The 22,734-nt window shown below is 43.8% G+C and overlaps 1 protein-coding gene across 1 annotated transcript in view; it reads left to right on the forward strand.

Moving 5' to 3' along the window:
- Positions 1–16,171, forward strand: part of BCCIP (BRCA2 and CDKN1A interacting protein) — a 33,437-nt gene extending 17,266 nt beyond the window's left edge. Inside the window, 3 exon segments of the mRNA XM_030202949.1 lie at positions 12,495–12,682; positions 14,583–14,751; positions 15,842–16,171. Of these exon segments, the coding sequence (XP_030058809.1) occupies positions 12,495–12,682; positions 14,583–14,751; positions 15,842–16,012 (528 nt within the window). The 3' untranslated portion in view covers positions 16,013–16,171.
- The last annotated feature ends 6,563 nt before the right edge of the window (positions 16,172–22,734 follow it).

The raw sequence follows: 22,734 nt of genomic DNA on the forward strand, positions 1-22,734 counted from the left end.
GAAAGTTTTCTTATTCCAGAAATTTATGATGGGTAAAACATTCTATTCTGTTCCTTGGATTTATATGCTGCTTATGTCAACAAGGAATCTAAGTGGGTTACAATGAGACCTTTTGGTAAATTATCAGTTCATATACATAGCTTTACGAAATGAGATATATTCTGAAGAGTGCGAATTTGTTCAGGAGTACAGTTCCAAATTTTACTAGATTTGATACATGAATGAGCTGTCTAAGACTCTTCTATATTGAACCTTCTTAATAGTTGGAAATCCAAGTAACAACTTAGAATGAAAATGAGAATTTCTCTGAAAACCCAAAAAAGTTATTAATTGAGTACGCAAATAGGGACAAAAACCATACAGGATTTTAAATATTAACAAGCAACCTTAAGTTCTACTCGTGTACAAATCAGCAACCAATGTAAATTTCTCAACAGCTAAGCTCCTAAGGAATGGATCCTAAGGAGCTTAGCCGAGATTGGGTGGCAGAGCTGGTGGCGGGAGGCGGGGATAGTGCTGGGCAGACTTGTACGGTCTGTGCCAGAGCTGGTGGTTGGGAGGCGGGGATAGTGCTGGGCAGACTTAGATGGTCTGTGCCCTGAAAAGGACAGGTACAAATCAAGGTAAGGTATACACAAAATGTAACACATATGAGTTTGTCTTGTTGGGCAGACTGGTTGGACCATGCAGGTCTTTTTCTGCCGTCATCTATGTTACTATATAATGACCTACACACGTCAAATGCCACTTGGCGTGCGTCCGAAAATAAAAAATATTTTTCAGATGTGCGTATTGGATGCGCCAAAAATAAAATTACCGCAAAAGCCATGCGATAGTCGGGCGGTAACTCCATTTTGGCGCAAGTAGACACTTAAGCGGCTTAGTGAAAGGACCCCTGTATTTGTCAGATACAATATTATCTCTTGTTTAAAGATCAGAAACCATTCAATGTGACACGTTTTGCAACATCAGGGAAAATCAGGAGGGGGGAAGAAGTTCTTCACATCACTGTGGATAAAGCTGCAAAATTGATTAATATAAATCTATGAATATCTGTTATAAAAATGTTTCAAAACTGTGAAATCAATAACTATCACAACTTATTTATGTAACCATTAAATGAATTTCCAAAACGTATTCTGTGCTCCTTTCATTTGTTGTAAGAAGAACGGTGTATTCAATAGAGTGCACAAAATTGTCAAAAACGTTCTTTACCTCTAGCAGTTAATTATGAAGCACTAGTATAAAAGGCCCGTTTCGGTAGGCAATGAAACGGGCGCTAGCAAGGTAATCCCCCCCCCTGCAGTGTCCTTCCTGCCCCCCCCTGCAGCCACCCATCTGGTCTCAGGACCCCCTCCCCACCAACCCTCCTCTGCCCCTGCAGCCACGCATGTGCAGCGGCCCTCCTCTCTCCCCTGCTCCCCCTGCAGCCACCCATGTCCAGTGACCCTCCTCTCCCCTGCCCCCCTGCAGCCACCCATGTCCAGCGACCCTCCTCTCCTTTCCCCTTGCCCCCCCTGTAGCCACCCATGTCCAGTGACCCACCTCTCTCCCCTGACCCCCTGCAGCGTCCCTTCTGTCTCCCCTGCAGCCACCCATCTGGTCTCAGGACCCTCTCCCCTCCTCCCTCTTCCCTGCCCCCCCCCAGCCACCCATGTCCAACGACCCTCCCCTCGGGCACATCAACCCCCTCGCCACCCGCAGCCGCCAATACTAACGCTGTCCGGCCGCTGCTGCGTCTCCTGTTGAGCAGCAGCGGCCGGTACAAAAAGAAAAAAGCCAAAAAAAGATTTTAAACCTGAAACACGGCTCCATCGACAGCCATCTGGCATTGTCTGTCATCTCTGCAGCTGCTCCTCCGGGGTCTTCCTGCAGGGGCAGTGGAGGGGAGAGGAGGAGCGGCTGCAGTGACGACAGCCAATGCCAGATAGCTATCCATGGAGCCGCGTTTCAGGTTAAAAATCTTTTTTTGGCTTTTTTCTTTTTGTACCGGCCACTGCTGCTGCACAGGAGAAGCAGCAGCGGACGGACAGCGTTAGTATTGGCGGCTGCGGGTGGCGAGGGAGTTGATGTGCCCGAGAGGGGGGGGGGGGGTAGGGGCTTTGGTGATGTGCCGGGGGAGGGGCTTGGGTGATGCGTTGAGGGGGGGTAGGGGCTTGGGTGCTGCGCCAGGGCGGAGGGGCTTGGGTGTTGCGCCGAGGGGGGGGGCACTGAGAGCTGATTGGTAGGCAGGGGGCGGAGTAGGGAAACACGCTCCATGTGTTTCCCTACTCCTCCCCCTGCCTGGCTCGCGGTTTTGCAGGGCAGGGGCTTGGGTGTTGCGCCGAGGGGGGTGGGGGCACTGACAGCTGTTTCCCAGGCAGGGGGAGGAGTAGGGAAACACGCTCCGCGTGTTTCCCTTCTCCTCCCCTTGCCTTGGAATCAGCTGTCAGTGACATCACTGACGTCAGTGCATTCTAAACTGCCTAGCAGACCACCTCCGAGGGAGCCACGGTACCAGGCACATTAGAACGTTGGAGATGAGAATTATTATATAGGATGAAATGTTCTTGCCAAATGCTTCTGTAGTAGACCATCCTCAAAATACTTTTTTGTTAGAGTTGTGTATGGAGTGTATAGCAAGAACCTGCTTTGATAGTTGAGTATGGGGAAATGGAAGAGGGTATTTGTATGTGTTTGTAGCTGGAGTAGTTTGTGGGAGATTGGTTGGAGAAGTTCTGTATGTATCTCCATGGGCAACCAACCACAGATGGATGATTATATCCCTGATGATTAAATCCATTCAGTCCAGTAGTCTAGATAAACTCTCTGAACATGTGTGAATTCTGCTTCTGCCTAGCAATGCAAATAACAGATCTCTCTCTAGGTGTTCAGTTCCAAGAGTGAAAAGCAAGTCTAGCATCAGTTTTCATACACATTTTCTTGCTCTGCATAGCAATCTTGCTGCAGTATTTTACAGGGTTTCTAACCTTTTACGTTTCCTGTCAGAGCAGCCAATGTAGATAGTGTTGCAATAGTCTTTTAGACTCATTATACAAGCTTGAATAATAAAACTGGCAGAATTCCAAATATTTATGAATGTCATAATTGTCTCAGTCTTAAAAACTCTTTTGATTATACATGTCAACAGTATAAGTTAACATCTAATAGTACCCCTAAGATTCTTAATGAAGGTTCCAATAGGAAATCCATCCCACTAATCCTTCAATGTTGACTTGATGAAGCATCATATTGTGAGCCAATCCATATTAAAGTTTTGTTCTTACTTAGTTTCAGACAATGCGTTATAATTAAAGTTTCCACTTTATTGAGGCTGCCTTGAAATATTGACATTACATCTGTTAAGTTACTTAGTGTTGGATTAAGTAATTTTATATAACTGAAAAACTTTGCTCCTACTTCTATAAACTCCTCCCCTAAAATTTTTATTAAGATATTTAAAGGAATGAGTGAAAGCGGGGAGCCCTGCAGAACTGCACATTGAACATTCCAGGGGTAAGATTCCATACCCTCCTTTAGAACTTTGTAGGTTCAACTTGTTAATAAGCCTCTAATTAGGGTTATCATATGGCTCCAGAAAAAGGACACATTGATCCAGTCTGGGTTTTGCTTCCATTGCTTTCAATGGAAGCAAAACCCAGACTGGATCAATGTGTCCTTTTTCTGGAGCCATATGATAACCCTACCTCTGAACATATTTAGAACCTTCCTAGTTAGACCAGTATCACTGAAGATGTGGAACAACAGGTTGTGGTCTTCTAAATCAAATGCAGCTGAAAGATCAAACTGTGTTTATTATAACTTGTGCCCCTTTATTAAAAAAAAAAATTCTGATCTTAAAGTTCTCAGCAGAGTTTCTGTACCAGCAGCTGGACCCTTATTAAGAAGGATCCGTACCTCTCCTTCCCCCACTCTCTATACAAAGTTATGCTGCTGACTAGACTCAGTGTGTCAACTGTTCTGTAGAACTAGCAACTCGATTAACTAACTGGATCACTTCATGTAAGTTAATTACAAATGTCATGAGTCTTTAGATTCATATTTCATGCTAAAGCGCCTGCTGTTTAAGCAGGCACACTGACAAAGCCACTGTGCAGGAGCTGTCCTCCAGCTCATAGACGTGGTTATACACTTCTCTGACTCTGTGCAGAGGTTTCTATGTTTTCAGTCTTTCATCCATGAGCTAGTGCAATCACAGCTCTCCTCTCCACCTTGCCTTAAGAGAGAAAGCCAAAATAACAAAAAGCTTCAAATTTTAGGAAAGAGAAGGAAGTTCATAAGACTTAAAAAAAAAAAAAAAAAAAAAAAAAAAACACTGATGCAGCAATCTGAACTTCTCGCTCACAGCCACAGTGCTTTCAGCAGCTGCATCTTCCTCTCAGCTGCACATGGAGCCAAGGCCTACAGCACTGGGATCATTGCTCCATTCCACCTGATACTGGAGTATCTGGGCATTCTATTCGACACAGCACTGGGGAGGATCTTCCTCACGGAGTGCAGGAGGTCAAAGCTGGTTCAACAGATTGATCTTCTCAGTCAAGGCAGGGTCTGGGACTGAGTCCAGGTTTTGGGGTCAGTGATGGCGATGGAAGTGGTGCCATGGGCAAGGGCTCGCATGCGACCATTACAGGAATCTGTTCTCAGCCGCTGGTCTCCGGAGTCACAGAAGTAGGACCTTCATCTTCCTTGGATGCTGGTTGCCAGATGGAGTATGCAGTAATGGTTGTCGCCTAGGAATTTGATTGTCAGAGCTCCCTTTCCGATAACACAGTGGGAGGTGGTGACAGCGGACGCCTGCAAGTCGAGTTGGGGAGCTCATTACAAGTTCCATGTACCGAAAGAGGAGTCATTGTGGTTGATAAATCACTTGAAGCTCAGAGCAGTGTGGAATAAATACCTTACACGACTTTGCTCCCTTTCTGGTGTGGGCCGTGATCTGAGTTTTCTATGACAGTGCGATGGTGGTGGCTTATATCAGTGAGCAAGATGGGACTCTCAGAGGCACCCTCCATAAGTTGGGTGGAGAAAAATCTCTGCTTCTCCGCAACTCACATCACTGAGTCCTTGAATGTGGAGGCGGACTGTCTCAGCAGGCATTCCTTGGACCCAGGGGAATGGGAAATGTCCAGCCAGGGGTTTCAGATGATAAGTGGACCTATGGGGTTCTCCGCTTCTGGATGACAACGAAAAGGGATGCCAAAGTACTCAAGTTCTTCAGCTGTTGTGAAGAACCAGGCTCAATGGGGATCAATGCCCTACTGCAGCCCAGGACAGAGACATATCCACTGTGTGTCTTCCCTCCTTGGCCTATGGTAGGCCACGTGTTGAAAAGGATCGCATTACACCAGGGTCAAATAGTTCTCGCAGCCCCAGATTGGGCGCTGAGGCCATTATATACAAACCTGATTCGACTGCTGAATAGGGGTCCCCTCCATCTTTCACAGGTACACAGTTTGCTGAAGTAAGGTCCGGTGCTCATGGAGGATCCGTGTCCCTTTGATCTTACAGTTTGGCTTTTGAAAATGCTTGGTAGAGATGAAAAGGTTATTCTGTTCGGTCATTGCTACCTTGCTTCAGGTTTGGAAATACTCTACATCCATGGTGTATGTGAGGGCGTGGAGGTTGTTCGAAGGCTGGTGTTCTGAGCGTGGACTTTCTCTTCTCTGCTCAGATTGCCATTTGGATGCCTAGTCTCCCAGTTTCCTAAAGCCTTCCTACAATTTTTCATAATCTGCATGTGCTTTGATAACTTTGAGTAGTTTTGTGTCATCTGCAAATTTAATCACATCACTCGTTCCGATTTCCAGATCATTTATAAATGTTAAATAGCACTGGTCCCAGTACAGAGCCTGGAACACTCCATTATTCACCTTCCTCCATTGAGAAAAATGGCCATTTAACCCTATCCTATATTTTCTGACCAATAACCAATTCCTAATCCATAGAAGGACATTGCCTTCTATCCCATGACTTAATTTTCTCAGGACTCTCATGAGGAATTTTGTCAAAAGCTTTCTGAAAATCTAGGTATACTACGTCAGCCAGCTCACCATTATCCACATGTTTGTTCATGCCTTCAAAGAAATGAAGCAAATTGGTGAGGCAACACTTCCCTTGACTGAACCCAAGTTGATTCTGTCCCATTAAGCCATGTTTGTCTACACGTTCCATAATTTTATTCTTTATAATAGTTTCCACTGCCCTTGCACTGAAGTCAGCTTACCGGTCTGTAATTTCCTGGATCTCCCCCCCCCCCCCCCCCCCCCGATCCCTTTTTTAAAGTAGGTGTTACATTGGCCACCCTCCAGTCTTCAGGTACTAACGGATGATTTTAATGACAGGTTACAGATCACTAACAGCAGATCAGCAATTTTATGTTTGAGTTCTTTCAGTAACCTGGGGTGGAGGAGTGGCCTAGTGGTTAGGGTGGTGGACTTTGGTCTTGGGGAACTGAGGAACTGAGTTCGATTCCCACTTCAGGCACAGGCAGCTCCTTGTGACTCTGGGTAAGTCACTTAACCCTCCATTGCCCCATGTAAGTCGCATTGAGCCTGCCATGAGTGGGAAAGCGTGGGTTACAAATGTAAAAAAAAAAAAACCTGGGGTGTATACCATCCAGTCCAGGTGATTTATCAGTGTTTAACTTGTCAGTTTGGCTCAGTATGTCTTCCAGGTTTACCAATGTTTTTTTTTTTTGTTTGTTTGTTTTGTTTTCAGTTCCTCTATATCGTCACCCTTGAAAACCATGTCCGGTATAGATAGATCCCTTGCATCGTCTTCCATAAAAACCAAAGCAAAGAATTCATTCAGTCTCTCTACTATGGCCTTTGGGTTTTCTGAAAGTTCAGATTGTGTATTTGGCCTGTTTCAGGGCCGACTACAGAAGTCATCTCTTGCAGTTCACCTAGATATCGTTCGATCCTTGCAGGAAGCGGGCCACTTGCAACCTTCCTTTCGTACACTGTGTCCAGAGTGGAGCCTGAATTTAGTCCTTCGGGCTCTTCAGAAGCCTCCTTTTCAACCACTTCAGAAGGCTGCCTTGAAAGATCTTACGCTAAAGTCTATGTTCTTTGTGGCTGTTACATCTGCACATAGGGTTTCAGAACTTCAGTCTCTCTCTTTTGTAGGATCTCTTTCTTTGCTTTTCGGAGGTGGGGGGGGGGGGGGGGCGTTCTCCCTGCACATGGTTCCTTCTTTTCTTTTCTGAAAGTGGTATCAGTATTTCATCTCGATCAATGTGTGGAGCTTCCATCATTTCAGAGAGAGGACAGAGGCTCAGTATTCTTTCTTGAAACTTCTTGATGTGCGTAGAGTCCTTTTTAGATATCTGGAAGTCTCAAATTTGTTTTGAAAGGCAGACAGACTTTGTGCTTTTTGGTAAACAGAGGCTTGGCCTCATGGCTTCCAAGCCCACAATTGCTAGATGGCGGAAAGAGACTTAATAGATCAGCTTATTTGCTTGTGGTGAAGCAGGCTCCTCAGGTCTTGTGGGCTCATTCTATGAGGCATACAGTGACACCCTGGGAGAGACTACCTTGCTGTCTCTGGCAGATATTTGTAAGGTGGAGACATGGTCAAAGCTTCATACCTTTGCCAAGCACTACATGATAGACGTTGTGGCATGATTGGAAGCCAGTTTTGGGGCTTCAGTCCGCAGGGCGGTGGCACCAGGATCCCACCCACCCTAAGGATTGCTTTTGGAACAGTGGAAAGCTACGTAATGGAAGGAGAAATGAGGTCTTACCTGATGATAATTTTTTCATTGGTCCTTCCCACTATTCCAGAGGCCCACCCAAGGTTTCTGCAATGTATGGGTCAATTAACAACTGTCACTTTGCATAGTGTTTCCAGCATATCTCTCATTTTCTACAAGAAGTCCAGAGATGAGAGAGGTCCACACATGTTTACTCATCTGGTTAGTGTTAGGTTAGTGAGTTGTTTAAGGTTGTTATATTTATTCTGAGTTACTTCTTACTGCTTGTCTAAGTAAATATTGAGTAGCTGGGCAGGATGCCAAGAGCGATGTCTCTGCTCAGTTTTCAGTTCTCTATCTCCACCTGCTGGTTGATGGACACAACTATCCCACAGGTTCTGGAATAGTGGGAAGAACTAATAGAAATTATCAGGTAAGAGCTAATTTCTCCTCCTCTGCACAAACTGAGATAGACAAGCAAGGATTACCCTCCCCCCCTTCAAAAATAGCTGCCCAACTTCAGTCAGACTGCAGAGAAGTGAATCGCAGCATTTTAAGGGGAAAGGTCTGGCAATAAAGCTCATGGCTCCAGGGGTCAAAAGCACCTCAGGACCGCAAAGAGTGTAAGGGAAGGCCACGTGCCAGGCCTGAACCTGAATCATGCTTTCTCCAGAAACCCCTATAAAATCACTCTGAACCACTCCAGCCAGTCCTCAAAGCTCCCTGAAGCAGCAGCTGAAGAGGTTTGTGCAGGATGGTGTGACCATACTTTAGTCTTCCACTACATCCCACTGAGTGTCCCCCTCCTAAACACTCGGCCGCAACGCACGCTTCATTCTCCATCCCAGGAGAGTGATCCCCAGAATTTCATGAGTCCCTGAGATGCTGAATGCCTCACAATCCTTCCATAGTTTGCCCTGTTCACACCAATGGGACTTTGTTTCTGCAGGAGCAATTTCTCCAAAACCAGAACTTTGGCTATCCCTTGATATTCTACCAGAGGATCCAAGAGAGGAATATTCTTACTCCAAATATTTACAGAAGATCAGCAGGGCTTCACTTAAGTGAGAGGTAACCAAGTTTTTCAGTTCATTCTACACTTCTGTAGCGCCCCAAGGAGATCATAGCATTATCAGGGCACCAGATCTTTGAAGATTTCTAGGTGTTGGTTGGAAAGAGAGGGGTTTTCCACACAGACATCAAAATGTCGAACTGAAGTTGTTCATGTCCCAGTGCTGAGAACTCCTCACACCAGTCAGTTATATTCAGAGCATCCTCAAGAATATCAAAACAGCCAAGCCTCGGACACATTCTTCTCCGGGCAAAGAACACAGACTCTGGATATCATGGAGAAAAAGTGTACCAAAGTTCCCGGCTAAATATGAAGATTGTTGCCTACCATTTTGCAAATACTGCAGTACTATCATTCACTCCCGTAGTAGTTACCTGACCTATATCATCTGTCACCTTCTGAACAGGACCAACTTCACCTGCATCTTCAAGAATTGGTATACCTCCTCATTCGTTCAACATGATTCTTACAATAGTGAATCAGACTGCAGCCACCATTACTAGTGTGGTCAATTCAGCATAGCTGAGAGCACTGGGCCTCTGTAGACTTGCATGTTCATCTGACAGAAGATCCCTGCTTAAGAGAGAATCTCTTCAGAGAAAGGCTCACAAATAAGGTCATAGCTCAACAGAAAGAGTACTGTCGTCTCAGCCCAGCGACTAAACATTGCAGTTGCATAGGGGTCAGTAGACACATTAAATAAACTCTTATCACTATCAATATTTCCAGCAATCCTACCCAAGGATGTGATATATTGGCCATTCCCCAGAGTTCCCAGCCAGCACCATCCACCCCAGAGCTACATCCATTGCCAGCCACAGATTACGAGAGCACAAGCAGCAAGTAGCTTCTATGGCCTTTGCTGTGAAAGCAGTCCTCAACTTTTCACTATCTTCTCAATGGGAGTCAGACATTGGCACTTCAGAGAGGCATGGCAGAGAAGTGTTATTTTAAATTATTGACTTTGGTTTTAAATTCAGAGACTGAGATATTTGTTTGAGGTTAAACCTCTGTACACCTCAAGGCCCTTGAGATAACACATGGAAATCTGTTGGTAATTCCATCCCCCTTTCTGTTCTGAGATCTTCTTATGCCTCCTCGTCTGTGATCCTTCTCTTCTCCTTCACTTTCCTTCTCCTCCTCCTGTTCCATGGTTCTCTGTAACCTCCCTAGTCATCCTGTCCATCTCTTTCTTCCTTATTTCCCCTAGATCCCTTCACTTAATCACTATCCCTCTCCTTCCTTGCCATCAGCAATGACTAAGAGCCGCCTAAAAAAAAAAAAAGAGGCCAAATAATTTAGGCATATAAGCACAACACAAATTTATTTTGTGCTGACATTGTAGGTATTATATCTGTGTTGTATAAATGTTCTTCTGTGCTCCCTATTATGATGTATCAATTGTGCCCTGCATATCAAATAAATGCCAGAAAAGTGGAAAAAAAAATTAATAAGCAAATTTAATGTGCCATATAATTGCAAACTCAAAATCTTGAAAAATCTACCTTGGGAAACAATGAGCTGTGTGCCCAATACCCCTGCAAGTAAGCTTTTTTTTTTCCTCTCTATTCCCATTTTAAATTTCTAGTTTCTCTACCCTTTCATGTATTTAATAAATATGTTTGTCAGGACCCATGTGGGAAAAAGTTAACATAGTATGTTGTTGGAATTTCATCCCTTTGAAAGGAAAGGGAGAGGGGTTTAAAAAGGATAAAATGAAATACAGTTCCTTATAAAACTCGTCAAACCCTGATACACATTTCACATTTTGCTGTCTAAAAAAATACAACTTAAAATGCACTGAAGTAGCAATGAGTTAGAATAAATCAGTAAAACACTATAATTCTTTCACATTGAAATATTCAAAAAATCAGTCTTCACACCCTTTGATTCAATATGCAATATAAACCGTGAGTAATTTAGTTTTAGATAAGTCTACCAACTTTGCACAGCAAGATGGTACAGTTTTTGTCCATTTTTCTTGCAGAGTAGATCAAGTTCTTTCAGTTTGGTAGATGATCATCTGCAGGTTTCAGTCTTCAATACTTATGGATCTGAGCTTGGACTAGGCCATTTGGATGTTCACTTCTTGCTGAACCACTCCACTGATTGCTTGGTTCTGCTTCAAGCTGATTCTTCTCTCTAGGCCCAAGTCTTTGGCCGACTGGGGCAGGTTTTCCTGTAGGATCTTTCCACCTTTCACATGGGGGGGGGGGGGGGGGTGAAAGAGGTGAAGTTTAAGAAGCTGGGAAAGGAGTCAGGAGGACAAAGAACCAAATGGAAGGAACAAAGCAAAGGGACAAACTGGAAATGCCAAAGTGGTAATGTGAGACGAAGGGGAGGAATGTGTAGAGGCTGAAGAGTTAGTGGAATTGCTTTAACCTTTTCTGTTCAGTGTTCATTGAAGAATCAGATTGCAGAAAATGGACACAAACAGGACTGGATATGAGATAGCATCCAGCAATTAACAGAAAGTGGTTTTCTTCAGGAGCTATTGTAAAATAAAACATCGGGGCTGGTTGGGATACATCAGAGGGCATTAAGGGAACCGAGGAAAGTTTTGAAATCTCTGTTGTGTGATTTTTCAGTATTTCCTTAGTCTGAAGTACTTCCAGAGGACTGTGGGTGCAGTTCTTTTCCACAAAAATGAAAAATACGGAGAAAGCCGAGATGTACAGGCTGTTTAGTCTGACTTCAGTTGAGTTTTATAGAGTTTCTGCTAAGAGAGGATAGGACAGTTTCTGGAATCCAATTGACTACAGGATCTGAGGCAGCACAGCTTTACAAGAAGTGAGTCTTGTCAGATTAGGTTGATCGATTTCTTTGACTAGGTGATCAGAGAGCTGGGTCAAGGGAGAATGCTAGATGTGGTGTACGTAAGCTTTAGCAAGGCATTTAACATTGTTCTACAAAAGTGACTAATAAATTGATCTTCCTCTGCATTGGCCCTAAATTTTCTGACTGGGTTAGAAACTGGTTGAGCGGGGAGACAGCAAAGAGTTGTGGTAAACTGTATTCAGTCACGGGAAAGAGCATTAGTGGTGTGCCTCAAGCACCTGTCCTTGGTCTGGTTCTTTACAAATGTTTGTAAGAGACATCACAAAGAAGCTTTCAGAAAAAGTTGTGGCTGATACCAAACTCCACAACAGTAAATGTGAGAGACTTGCTGCCGGATTCTATATAGGTCACCTGAAATTGGACATGCAAAAATTTGTATAGAACCCCTGATGCAGGCATTTCTTCTGAAACACAGCTGTGTCGGTTTGTCTTGTCAATAAAGGGTTTTTTCGGTTTCAGCCTGTCTGCGCTTTCACTCTGTGGCTGTCTCTGCTTCTTTGTTCTTTCTTTTCCAGATATTTGCTTTGACATTTAGTCACTCGTTGTGTTTTGTTCCTATGATCTCACGACACATAGGCATTCAATGAAATACAGTCCATGTTGGAATAATTTTATGAACTGGGTTTCTGTATTTATGGGAGATTTTTATTTTTTAGGCACACAAGGGTGTGAAGACTTGTCCAATATTCTGTTTCTGTGTAAAAAGTAGGTGTTGCATACAAGATTGAATCAGATTGTAGAATTATGTCAAAATGGAAATCCAGGAATGCATCAATAGCTATAGAAAGAAACTGAACTGTGCTGAATAATTTTTTTTAATTGGTTTCTTTTTAGTTTTGTATAAGATAAAGTTTTCCCAATTTATATAGATCTAGGTCTTTTGATTTCTAGGGTACACCATGTGCTGAACAAATTAAAGAGCTGATTCTAAGCAAATGTGAGAAGAACTGCGAACAGTGTGTGGTTGAACAGCTGGATAAACTCCTAAATGACAACAGTAAGCCTGTGGGCTTCCTGCTAAGTGAAAGATTCATTAATGTACCTGCACAGATCGCTCTGCCAATGCACCAGCAACTTCAGTAAGACTTTTTAAAAAAAATTGTAAACTCCCTTTCAGCAGTAAATTTTTTTTTTTTCCATTAAGAATTATAAAGGCATAATTTAAATGTAAAAGTGCTGGAGTTGGAAAGATAACATTGAATTAAGTAAGCATCTGTGAGTTCTATGTGATAAATAGATGTACAGTATTCAGATATGAAATTGATGCTGGCTTGTCAGTTATGTTTCATATTTATGTTAAGTAGGTCTTAATTAAGCCCCTCTCTCTCTCTCTCTCTCTCTCTCTCTCTCTCTCAAATTCTAAACTTCATGTAAGATCCTATAAGCAGCTGAGCTAAGAAGCTTCATTGTTCAAACTGTTATTACTTTTTTGTCCAGCTCCATAGGTGGTGGATGAGATATTTTTCTTTTCACATTGGCACACACAAAATGGGAGGTTTTAGGATGAAGTTCAGAGGTGTTGAGAAGCCCTGGGGTAGAAGCTAGGTGTTAGTGGTATATTTATATGTGATAAGCTTGCACAGTGTCTGTTATGCTACCACTTATAATGCAGTAAAGTGAACTTTCTCTATAGCATGATTGAGTTACAGTCTAATATTACTAATAATTGTGCCATAATTCTGAATGTCAGGATCAGAAATCCATTTAAACTTGGTATCAGTTGCCTAATTTATTTGCGAAAATTGATGGGGGTTCCCCCGTAGTAATTGGCCATTTGAATTTGAACTCTGCGACTGAAGCTTTTTGGTTATGTGGGCACTTCTTAATGAAAACTGATGACCAGACACATTTCTGGCTTCCCTCCCATCACATTTCAGCCACACCGAGTATATACATTTTCAGAATAGAATAAAACTGATCATATACTTCAAACATAAGTGTCTTTGGACAGCTGAAAGACTGTCCTGAACCAGGCACCTGTCGGGCCAACCTCAGCACCTGGACACACAAGATAAGTGACAATTTGTTGGAGGTCGTGATATAATAAGCACAGTTTAGAGACTTTTTGATACTGTTTGACACATTATTCAAGTTGGAATTTGATGTCTCAGAACAAAGCAGCAAACAATAAGTCAGAATATACAGAAATCAAGAGTATCTGTATACAATAATAGAAAATAAGTCAGGAAAACAAAAAAAAAAAAAAAAAGGAAAAAAAGGTGGAATAAGAAGTTTAAATAAGGGTAGGAGGGGGTCAGTCAATGATTAAAAGTGTCACATAACAGGGGACCACCTTGTTAGGTGTTATAGAAATTGCACCAGTGACTGTATGAGACTCTCCCTCTATATTATAATATCACAAATACTTATCCTGTAAGACAGTAGATATTCCGGCTAAAGATTCTACTATTTTTGTATTGTATGTTAAAACCGAGACTAGTAGACAATCGCCACGATTAATTAACTATTTCTAGGATAAGCAGCTCAAATGTATTGTACTCTCTTGGGATCTTGCCAGGTATGTGTGACCTGGATTGGCCACTGCTGGAAACGGTTTGTCCCAGTATGGCAACACTTATGTACTTATAAGGTCTGTCCAAAAATTGTAGTTGAAACGTTCATACGGTATTTCACTTGCTATTCTTTTCTAGGTTTCTCCCATTAATTCAGTGCCCTTCTTAAGGGAAAGAGAAAAAAAATAAACAACCTACTGTAGCTTGAACAGTGTCATGGTGATGGCAGTGGCCTAAGAAGATACAAGTTTTAACTATATGTAGTTCTTCACCATCCTAAGCAGCTATGTGATGGGAGATAGTATCGGAAGTAATTCAAAACTATTCTGTTTCCATTAGAAAGGAGCTGGAGGAGACACAAAGAACCAATAAGCCTTGTGGAAAATGCTACTATTACCTTCTGATTAGCAAGACTGTGATGGGAGATAGTATCGGAAGTAATTCAAAACTATTCTGTTTCCATTAGAAAGGAGCTGGAGGAGACACAAAGAACCAATAAGCCTTGTGGAAAATGCTACTATTACCTTCTGATTAGCAAGACTTTTAAAGAAGTATCAAAGAAGCCCTGTCATGGAGAGCCTCAGCACACAGAAGACCCGATCTTTGCAAATGCAGAAGAGGAATTTTTTTATGAGGTAAATGTATTTTAAATGTTTATGAACTGAAATTTATAAACTCCTCTATTTTGCTTTGGATATGGAAAAATAAGTGCACCTTTGCATAAACCATTTATGTCTGCTAGGTTGACTTGACCCCTTCTGGATGCATAATTCTTAATCTGTCATGCTATACACCCTTAAGAGTTTAAGAAAGATGAAAACAAAACATTCCTTAGTTTCTCTCCAGACCAGTCCATACAAGTAAGTTTATCTTGTACCAGCGGATGGAGAATGAGAACTACTATAGTGACATCATCACTTATGAATCCTATGTAGAGATAATGATAAGATGCATTGTGTGCAGATTGGCAACTAGTCTGGTACAACTAAGGGAAGTTTCTTTAGAGATTTTTCCCCCCCCCCCCTATTCTTTTATTTAAAAAAAAAAAAAAGTATAAAATTATCATAGATTTAAAGGTTAACAGCTATTGTCTACTAAGAGTGGTAATCTGTGCGTCTTGAACGTATCTGGAAGATCCAGAGTTAAGAAAATTAGCAGGTAAGGCCTAATTTCACCTTATAGCCTACCTTGCAAATTGATTTTCAAGATAATACAATTATGAAAAGAATGTACAGCAGTGTGATGCAGACAAAACTCAAACTAAAAGAAGCTATCTTTCTAACCACAGCACAACTAATCTTGATCATTTTATTCCTATGGACCCTGTGGCAGATAGCACAAGTGCTAACTATTAGTTTAATCTGAATATCCCTTGTGGGAGCAATCATATCATAATCCATATGAACTGCAACTTCAGTGGTCTTGAGTGACAAATTGACTTGCCTCCCACATACCCTTGTAGTGTAGTTAAAGGGTCCATTAATTCAGATGAGGTACAGTTGTCTTGTTTAACCTTAGGAAGGGCTTATAGAGCTTAGTGGTTGATATGGCTAGGCAGACTTAATAAGCCATATGGTCTTTATATGCTGTCATTTCCTGTTTCAGTGATTCTATTCACCACTGTTACACCTTTGCACCTGTTCTGGTTTACTTTGGAAATTAAGAATATGCCTTTATTTTTGATTGACCTTGCTGCAAATGCTAACCATAGTTATTTTTATTTAGAAAGCCCTTCTGAAGTTTAACTACTCCGTGCAAGATGAGAGCGACACGTGTTTGGGAGGCCGATGGTCTTTTGATGATGTGCCGATGAAACCCCTGAGAACAGTAATGTTAATTCCTGCTGGTCAGATAAATGCAATTATGGATAAACTCAAAGAATACTTATCTATATAGCTTCCAATGTATATATTTTATTATATTAAGCAAAAATACAGTTGTATAGATTCAGTACTGTATGGGTCTTGTGCTTGCACAGTGATGGCCCTTAATTTCTTCAGCCAATTTATATTGTACTTCCCATCCCAATTAATTTTTTTAAAAACATGCTGGTTTGTTCCTGTCTCAGAGAATACACTAATTACAAATATTTTGATTCAGGTGTATGCAAAACAAAATTATCAATTTTGGTTAACAGTAGGACTGACTTAAATTTATTAAATATTTTATCAGTGAATAAACTTTTTCTGTTTGGTAATAAACCTTTTTAGATTTTTTTTTTTTTTTTTTGCATTTTAAATATTACGTGTCTGTATAGTTCTTCCTAGCTGGAAAGTCATTAAATTAATTTTGGAAGATGTATTACACACAATATATGGGATCTTAATCACTATGCTTTTTTTCCCACAGATAAGAATTAGAAAAAGAATCTTAGTGATTTGATGACCCCTGAAAATATAATGCAGATTTCAATGACATAGCAGTAATAATTTTCTGCTTTTCACAATTCTGTCATTAGTTGGGGGATGTTTCTGGGGTTGTGCTATTTTCATTTCCTCTGGTTCTACCACAGTACTTCTTTTTTCGCTATCATAATGATGCAACACTGCAAAAGAATTTGATAGGGGCAAAGCTTGGAAGGGCGAGTGTTTCTGTGTCACAGATCTTAGTCTACCAGAGCCTACTGTGATCCATCTATTCCTCTGATGTTTCCTCTGAGGCAGTGGTGGTGGTAAATTAGCTGGGAAATGAGTAATCCTGGATGCTTCTTTAATTGTAGTTAATTCCTTCTTGAGTTTGTTGATCTCTTCTTTCAAGGCTGATATTGTGTGCCCTGACAGAAAGAAAGATACATATTGCCAAATACTGCCAAGGTAATCTGCAGTGGTTTGCTGCATCAGAAGTAAAATCTATTATTTGCCCAGTGGAGGAAGGGGGTCCAACAGCATGGAAGCTCCTCTTGTCAAGAATCTTCCTTTGCTGGATGGCAGGTCCCGGAGTGCCCTGGACCATAGAGCCCATCTGGGCTATGAGTTCTCTAAGGAAGTAATTCTCAACCCTCTCCTGGAGGCATGCCTCGCCAGCCAGGTTTTCAGGATCACCACAATGAATTTGCATGAGAGTTTTCCACATAATGGTCTCTACAATATAAACATTTTCTCATGCATATTCATTGTGGTGAAACTGAAAACCTGGCTGGCAAGGTGTGCCTCTAGGAGAGGATTGAGAAGCACTATTTGATGCCTGTATTGATTCTATGTAGGGTTTACTTTAGTTCTGATTTGCAGTAAAGCTTCTATGCTAAAGGGAAAGCAGTTAGGCTCATGGTCATGGCTTGCTGCAGAATTCTTTGCCTTCACTTGTGTCTGAGTTGCCAAAATAAAAATGGGGAGCCAACCATGGAAATCTGAAGGAGGAAAAAAAAATAGATAATAAACATTTAAAACTGAATCTGGCATGCCTAGAGGCTCAGAATTACTGTTGCAGAAGATCATTGTGTATGTTGATTGCATTTTATCGATGCTAGAAAAGTAAAGCTGTGTTGCCCTCAAACCACCGCTCATAAACAGCACTAATAAAATATCTGTAGTGTCCTCACAGACTCATATGGAAAATTTGACCTTGATAGATTTGGTTTAGTTCCCAGTGCTGCAATTCAGATTGGAAATGCATTGTTATTAGAGCTAACTACTGTGTATTAGAACCTACCAAGAAGAAAGACTGCTGGGTGACTGCAAAATGTACATGCTGCAGGAACGTGTATCATTCACTAGTGGGATTGGAAGGTCTTGACATATATTTGAAATGTATGCCACCTCTTTTCTATCAAAACTAGAAGGAAGAAACTGAGCTTTAATTCTTATGTCCTTTATTTGCTTAGTGCCTTTCACACACACCATTTGGGACTTTCACTGGGTTGTGCCATTCTTTGGAGATAAGGTTCAGGATAGTGATACTGGGGACTCTCCAGGCCCACATCTGACTCAACCTATGAAGTATCAGAGTGGAAGGCAGCGGAGAGCCTTTTCCTCTGAAAGGTATGGATGTCTCCTCCCACCTGCTTATCCCAGGCAAGATTGGTTCTTATTTAGCACTCACAGCTGAGGGCCCAGAAGTCCCAATCTGCACTGCAGCCCAAACCAGATATTGAGTTTGGATTACCTCCCAAGATACCACAGCCAGAATTCCGTATCCACCTGGACAATCTACTGGTAGGAGGTAGGCTCAGCTTTTTCATAAATGCTGGCCCCTTATAACCTCAGATTGATGGGTTCTAAAAGTTGTCAAGGTAGGATACCATCTTCATCTATTTGACTTGCCTCCACTTCCCCACTGTAAGTATCAGCATCAGGAGGTAGCTACAGAAGAACTATATTCCCTCTTAGTAGCCAATGCAGTAGAGTCTGTTTTACTAGGGGGAAGAGGGTAGGAATTTTATTTAAAATATCTCCAGGCCACAGTTAGTTCTCGATTGCTTCCCTAGGCATTCTCATTCTATTCTGTAAAAAAACAAAAACTGGCTATGTACTCTGGACTTAAAGGTTGCTTACACTCGCATTGATTTCTGGTGACTGAGATGTGTCTGATTTGTTAGAGGAGAAACACCATTTTCAGTATTTCATGCTGCCTTGTAGTCTTGCATCAACACCTTGTGTATTCACAAAATGCCTAGTGGTCATAGCAATGTATCTGAGCAGGCTGGTGGTGCATGTGTTTTCCCTGTTTGGGGCCATTGGCTGATGATCACATCTTGGGAAGGGCCGAAAGATTAGTGCATGCAACTACTACTGCTACTTAACATTTCTAAAGCGCTACTAGGGTTACGCAGTGCTGTACAGTTTAATAAAGAAGGACGGTCCCTGCTCAAAGGAGCTTACAATCTAATGGACAACATATGCAGTCAGCTTACAATCTAATGGACAACATGGGCAGACAGTCAAATTGGGGGCAGTCCAGATTTCCTGGATAGAGGTGAAATGGTTAGGTGCCGAAGGTGACATTGAAGAGATGGGCTTTGAGCAAGGATTTGAAGATGGGCAGGGAGGGGGCTTGGCGTATGGGTTCAGGAAGTTTGTTCCAAGCATAGGGAGAGGCAAGGCAGAAAGGGCGGAGCCTGGAGTTGGCGATGGTGGAGAAGGGGACAGAAAGGAGGGATTTGTCCTGTGAGCGGAGGTTTCGGGTAGGAGCGTACGGGGAGATAAAGGTAGAGAGGTATTGAGGGGCTGCAGATTGAGTGCATTTGTAGGTTGTAGGAGAAGCTTGAACTGTATGCGGTACCTGATTGGAAGCCAGTGAAGTGACTTGAAGATAGGGGTGATATGAGCATATCGGTCCATGCAGAAGATAAGACGTGCAGCAGAGTTCTGATTGAAGGGGGGATAGATGGCTAAGTGGGAGGCCAGTGAGGAGTAGGGTGCAATAGTCAAGGCGAGAGGTAATGAGAGAGTGGACAAGATTTCAGGTGGTGTGCTCAGAGAGGAAAGGGCGAGTTTGCTGATGTTATAGAGAAAGAAGCGACAGGTCTTGGCTAACTGCTGGATATGCCGGAGAAGGAGAGTGGGAGGAGTCGAAGATAACTCCGAGGTTGCGGGCAGATGAGACGGGAGGATGAGGGTGCCATCGACTGAGATAGAGAGTGGAGGGAGAGGAGAGGTGGGTTTGGGTGGAAAGACAATAAGCTCTGTCTTGGCCATGTTCAGTTTCAGGTGGCGGTTGGACATCCAGGCAGCAATGTTGGATAAGCAGGCCGATACTTTGGCTTGGGTTTCTGCAGTGATGTCTGGTGTGGAGAGATAAAGCTGGGTGTCGTCGGCAAAGAGATGATATTGGAAACCATGAGATAAGATCAGCGAGCCCAGGGAAGAGGTGTAGATTGAAAAAGAAGGGGTCCAAGGACAGCCCAACAGAGAGCGGGATGGGGGTGGAGGAAGATCCATGAGGGTGTACTCTGAAGGTACGGTGGGAGAGAGAAGAGGAGAACCAGGAGAGGACAGAGCCCTGGACCCAAATGAAGACAGTGTGGCAAGAAGTAAATTATGATTGACAGTATCAAAAGCGGGCGGATAGGTCGAGGAGGATGAGGATGGAGTAGTGACCTTTGGATTTGGCAAGGAACAGGTTATTACAGACTTAGTGAGTGCCGTTTCTCTCTAGTGTAGAGGGCGAAAGCCAGATTGAAGCGGATCGAGGATGGCATGAGAGGAGAGAAAATCGAGGCAGCGGCTGTGAATGGCGCGTTCAGGTATCTTGGAGAGGAAGGGTAGGAGATGGGGCGATAGTTGGAGGACAGGTAGGGTCAAGTGATGGTTTTTTTAGGAGTGGTGTGACTACAGCAAGGCTTGAAGGTGTCAGGGATGGTTTGCAGTGGAGAGAGAGAGGTTGAGGATATGGCAGGTGGAGGGGGGTGACAGTAGGAGAGATGGTGTAGGGTTGGTGGGGATAGGGTCAGAGGAACAGGTGGTGCATTCGAGGAGGAAAGAAGGTGGGCGGTTTCCTCTTTGGTGATATTAGGAAAAGAGGAGAGAAGGAGAGCTGGGTTGGTTGGTTGAGGGAGTGGGTTAAAGGAGGAGGTGGTTTGGTAGTAAATTTGAGGTTGATTTTCTGTACCTGATCGCGGAAGTAGTCAGCCAGCGATTGAGGAGAGAGTGGAGGGGGGGGGGGGGAGTGAGGGGCACTTTAATGAGGGAGTTAAGGGTGGCGAAGAGACGACTAGGGGTTGGAGCTGAGGGAATTAGTAGTTGGGTGTAATAGGCCTGTTTGGCAAGGATAGGGAGGACTGAAGGAGGATAGCATGATTTGTAATGAATGAAGTTTGAATGGGTGCGAGATTTCCTCCAGAGGCGGTCAGCAGATCGGGCGCAGGATCGAAGGTATCGGATGCAGGGGTTAGCCAGGGCTGGGGATTAGTTCGACTTGTGGGACGGGAGATGGATGGTGCAAGGGTATCCAGAGCAGATGAGAGAGTGGCATTGTAAGTGGAGGACAGCCTTATCGACAGACTCGGAGGACATGATGGAGGGGAGGAGGTAGAGATATAGAGGATAAGGTGGGAGGGTCCATGGCCTGGAGATTCCTGGAAGTAGTGGTTAGTGTATGGCGTGACTAGGGGGAGGGTGATGAAGTGTGTGAAGGTGATCAGGTGATGATCTGAGAGAGGATCTGAGGCGCAGAAATTGGAGGGTGAGCAGGTAGAGGAGAGGATGAGGTCAAGACAGTGGCCAGTTCGGTGAGTGGGGGTGGTGGAGCTCAGCTGAAGGTTGAAGGAGGATGTCAAAGTGAGGAACTGAGAGGCGTAAGAGTCTGATGGGTCATCAGCGTGTATGTTAAAGTCTCAAGAATGAGGGATGGAGAGGAGGGTTCAAGAAAAACGGAGAGCCATGCATCGAAGTCGGTAAGGAAGGAGGGGAGGGACTTATCAGGGGGGCGGTAAATGACTGCAACTCTGAGTGGCAGCGGGTTAGAATAGACGGAGTGAACTTCAAAGGATGAGAAGCAGTGAGATTGCGGTAGTAGGAGGGGTTGAAAACTACAAGCGGTTTGAAAGTAGTAACCGACACCTCCTCCGCAGCCGACTGGGCGGGGAGTGTGGGAGAAAAGATAACCTCCATGGCATAAGGCAGTGACTGAGGCCGAGTCGTCGGGGGTGAGCCAGGTTTCAGTTAGGGCGAGCAGTTGAAGGGAGCGGGAGATGAAGAGATCGTAGGTGAAGGAAAGTTTGTTGCACACAGAGCGGGCATTCCACAGGGCACATGAGAAGGGGCGGGAAGAAGGGGGGAGGAGGGGAACAGAGATGAGATTGAGGACATCCCGGAAGCGTTTGCAGGATAAGACGAGGACGTGTGGGGGGCCTGGATTGGGATCGATGTCTCCGGTGGATAGTAGGAGAAGGAGCAAGAGAGTGGAGGAGGGTGGGGAGGTAGGGCGATGAAGATGGGATGGGCTTAGTAGGAATGGGGATGGGCTAATGGCAGGAAGGAAGTGTTGAAGGTTGAGAGCTGGGGGGGGGGGGTAGGAGAGATGGTGAGGGACGGGGGTGGGTAGGGTAATGCAGTAGTTAGCAGGATGGGATGAGGACATGGATTGGCAATGAGTTCCTGTGGAAGACAGCGGTGGGGGGGAGGGGGAAAAGATTAGGAAGGGACAGGGCGATGAAGAGAATGTGTATAGGGGCCATGGTCAGGGAGGCAAGCAGGTGGATGGGTAAGGTTGGTAGACAGGTGGGTTAATGTGGCTGGCAAGCCGGCAGGCAGGGAGGCAGTTAGGTAGTTGAGCAGGCTAGATGGCAGGCAGGTAGTTGATGGACTGGCAAGCAGGCAGGTTGGTTGCTGGTAGGCAGGCAAGTTGATGGACTGACAAGCAGGCAGGTTGGTTGCAGGTAGGCGGCAGGCATGCAGGTAGGCTGGGGCAGATGCGATGTGACTGGAACATGCTGGAACAGATGGACAGACGGATGGACTGGAGCAGTAGGACTGGAACAGACGGATTGGAACCAACTGGGACAGACGGACAGGAATAAGCTGGAATAGATGGACTGGAACAGCCGGAATGGGCGGACTGGAACAAGCTGGAACAAATTGAAACAGACGGACTGGAGCAAGCTGGAACAGACGGATTGGAACAAACTGAAACGGACGGACTGGAGCAAGCTGGAGCAGATGGACAGGAACAAGCTGGAATGG

Source organism: Microcaecilia unicolor, chromosome 5, assembly GCF_901765095.1.
Source record: "Microcaecilia unicolor chromosome 5, aMicUni1.1, whole genome shotgun sequence".
Lineage (NCBI taxonomy): Eukaryota > Metazoa > Chordata > Amphibia > Gymnophiona > Siphonopidae > Microcaecilia > Microcaecilia unicolor.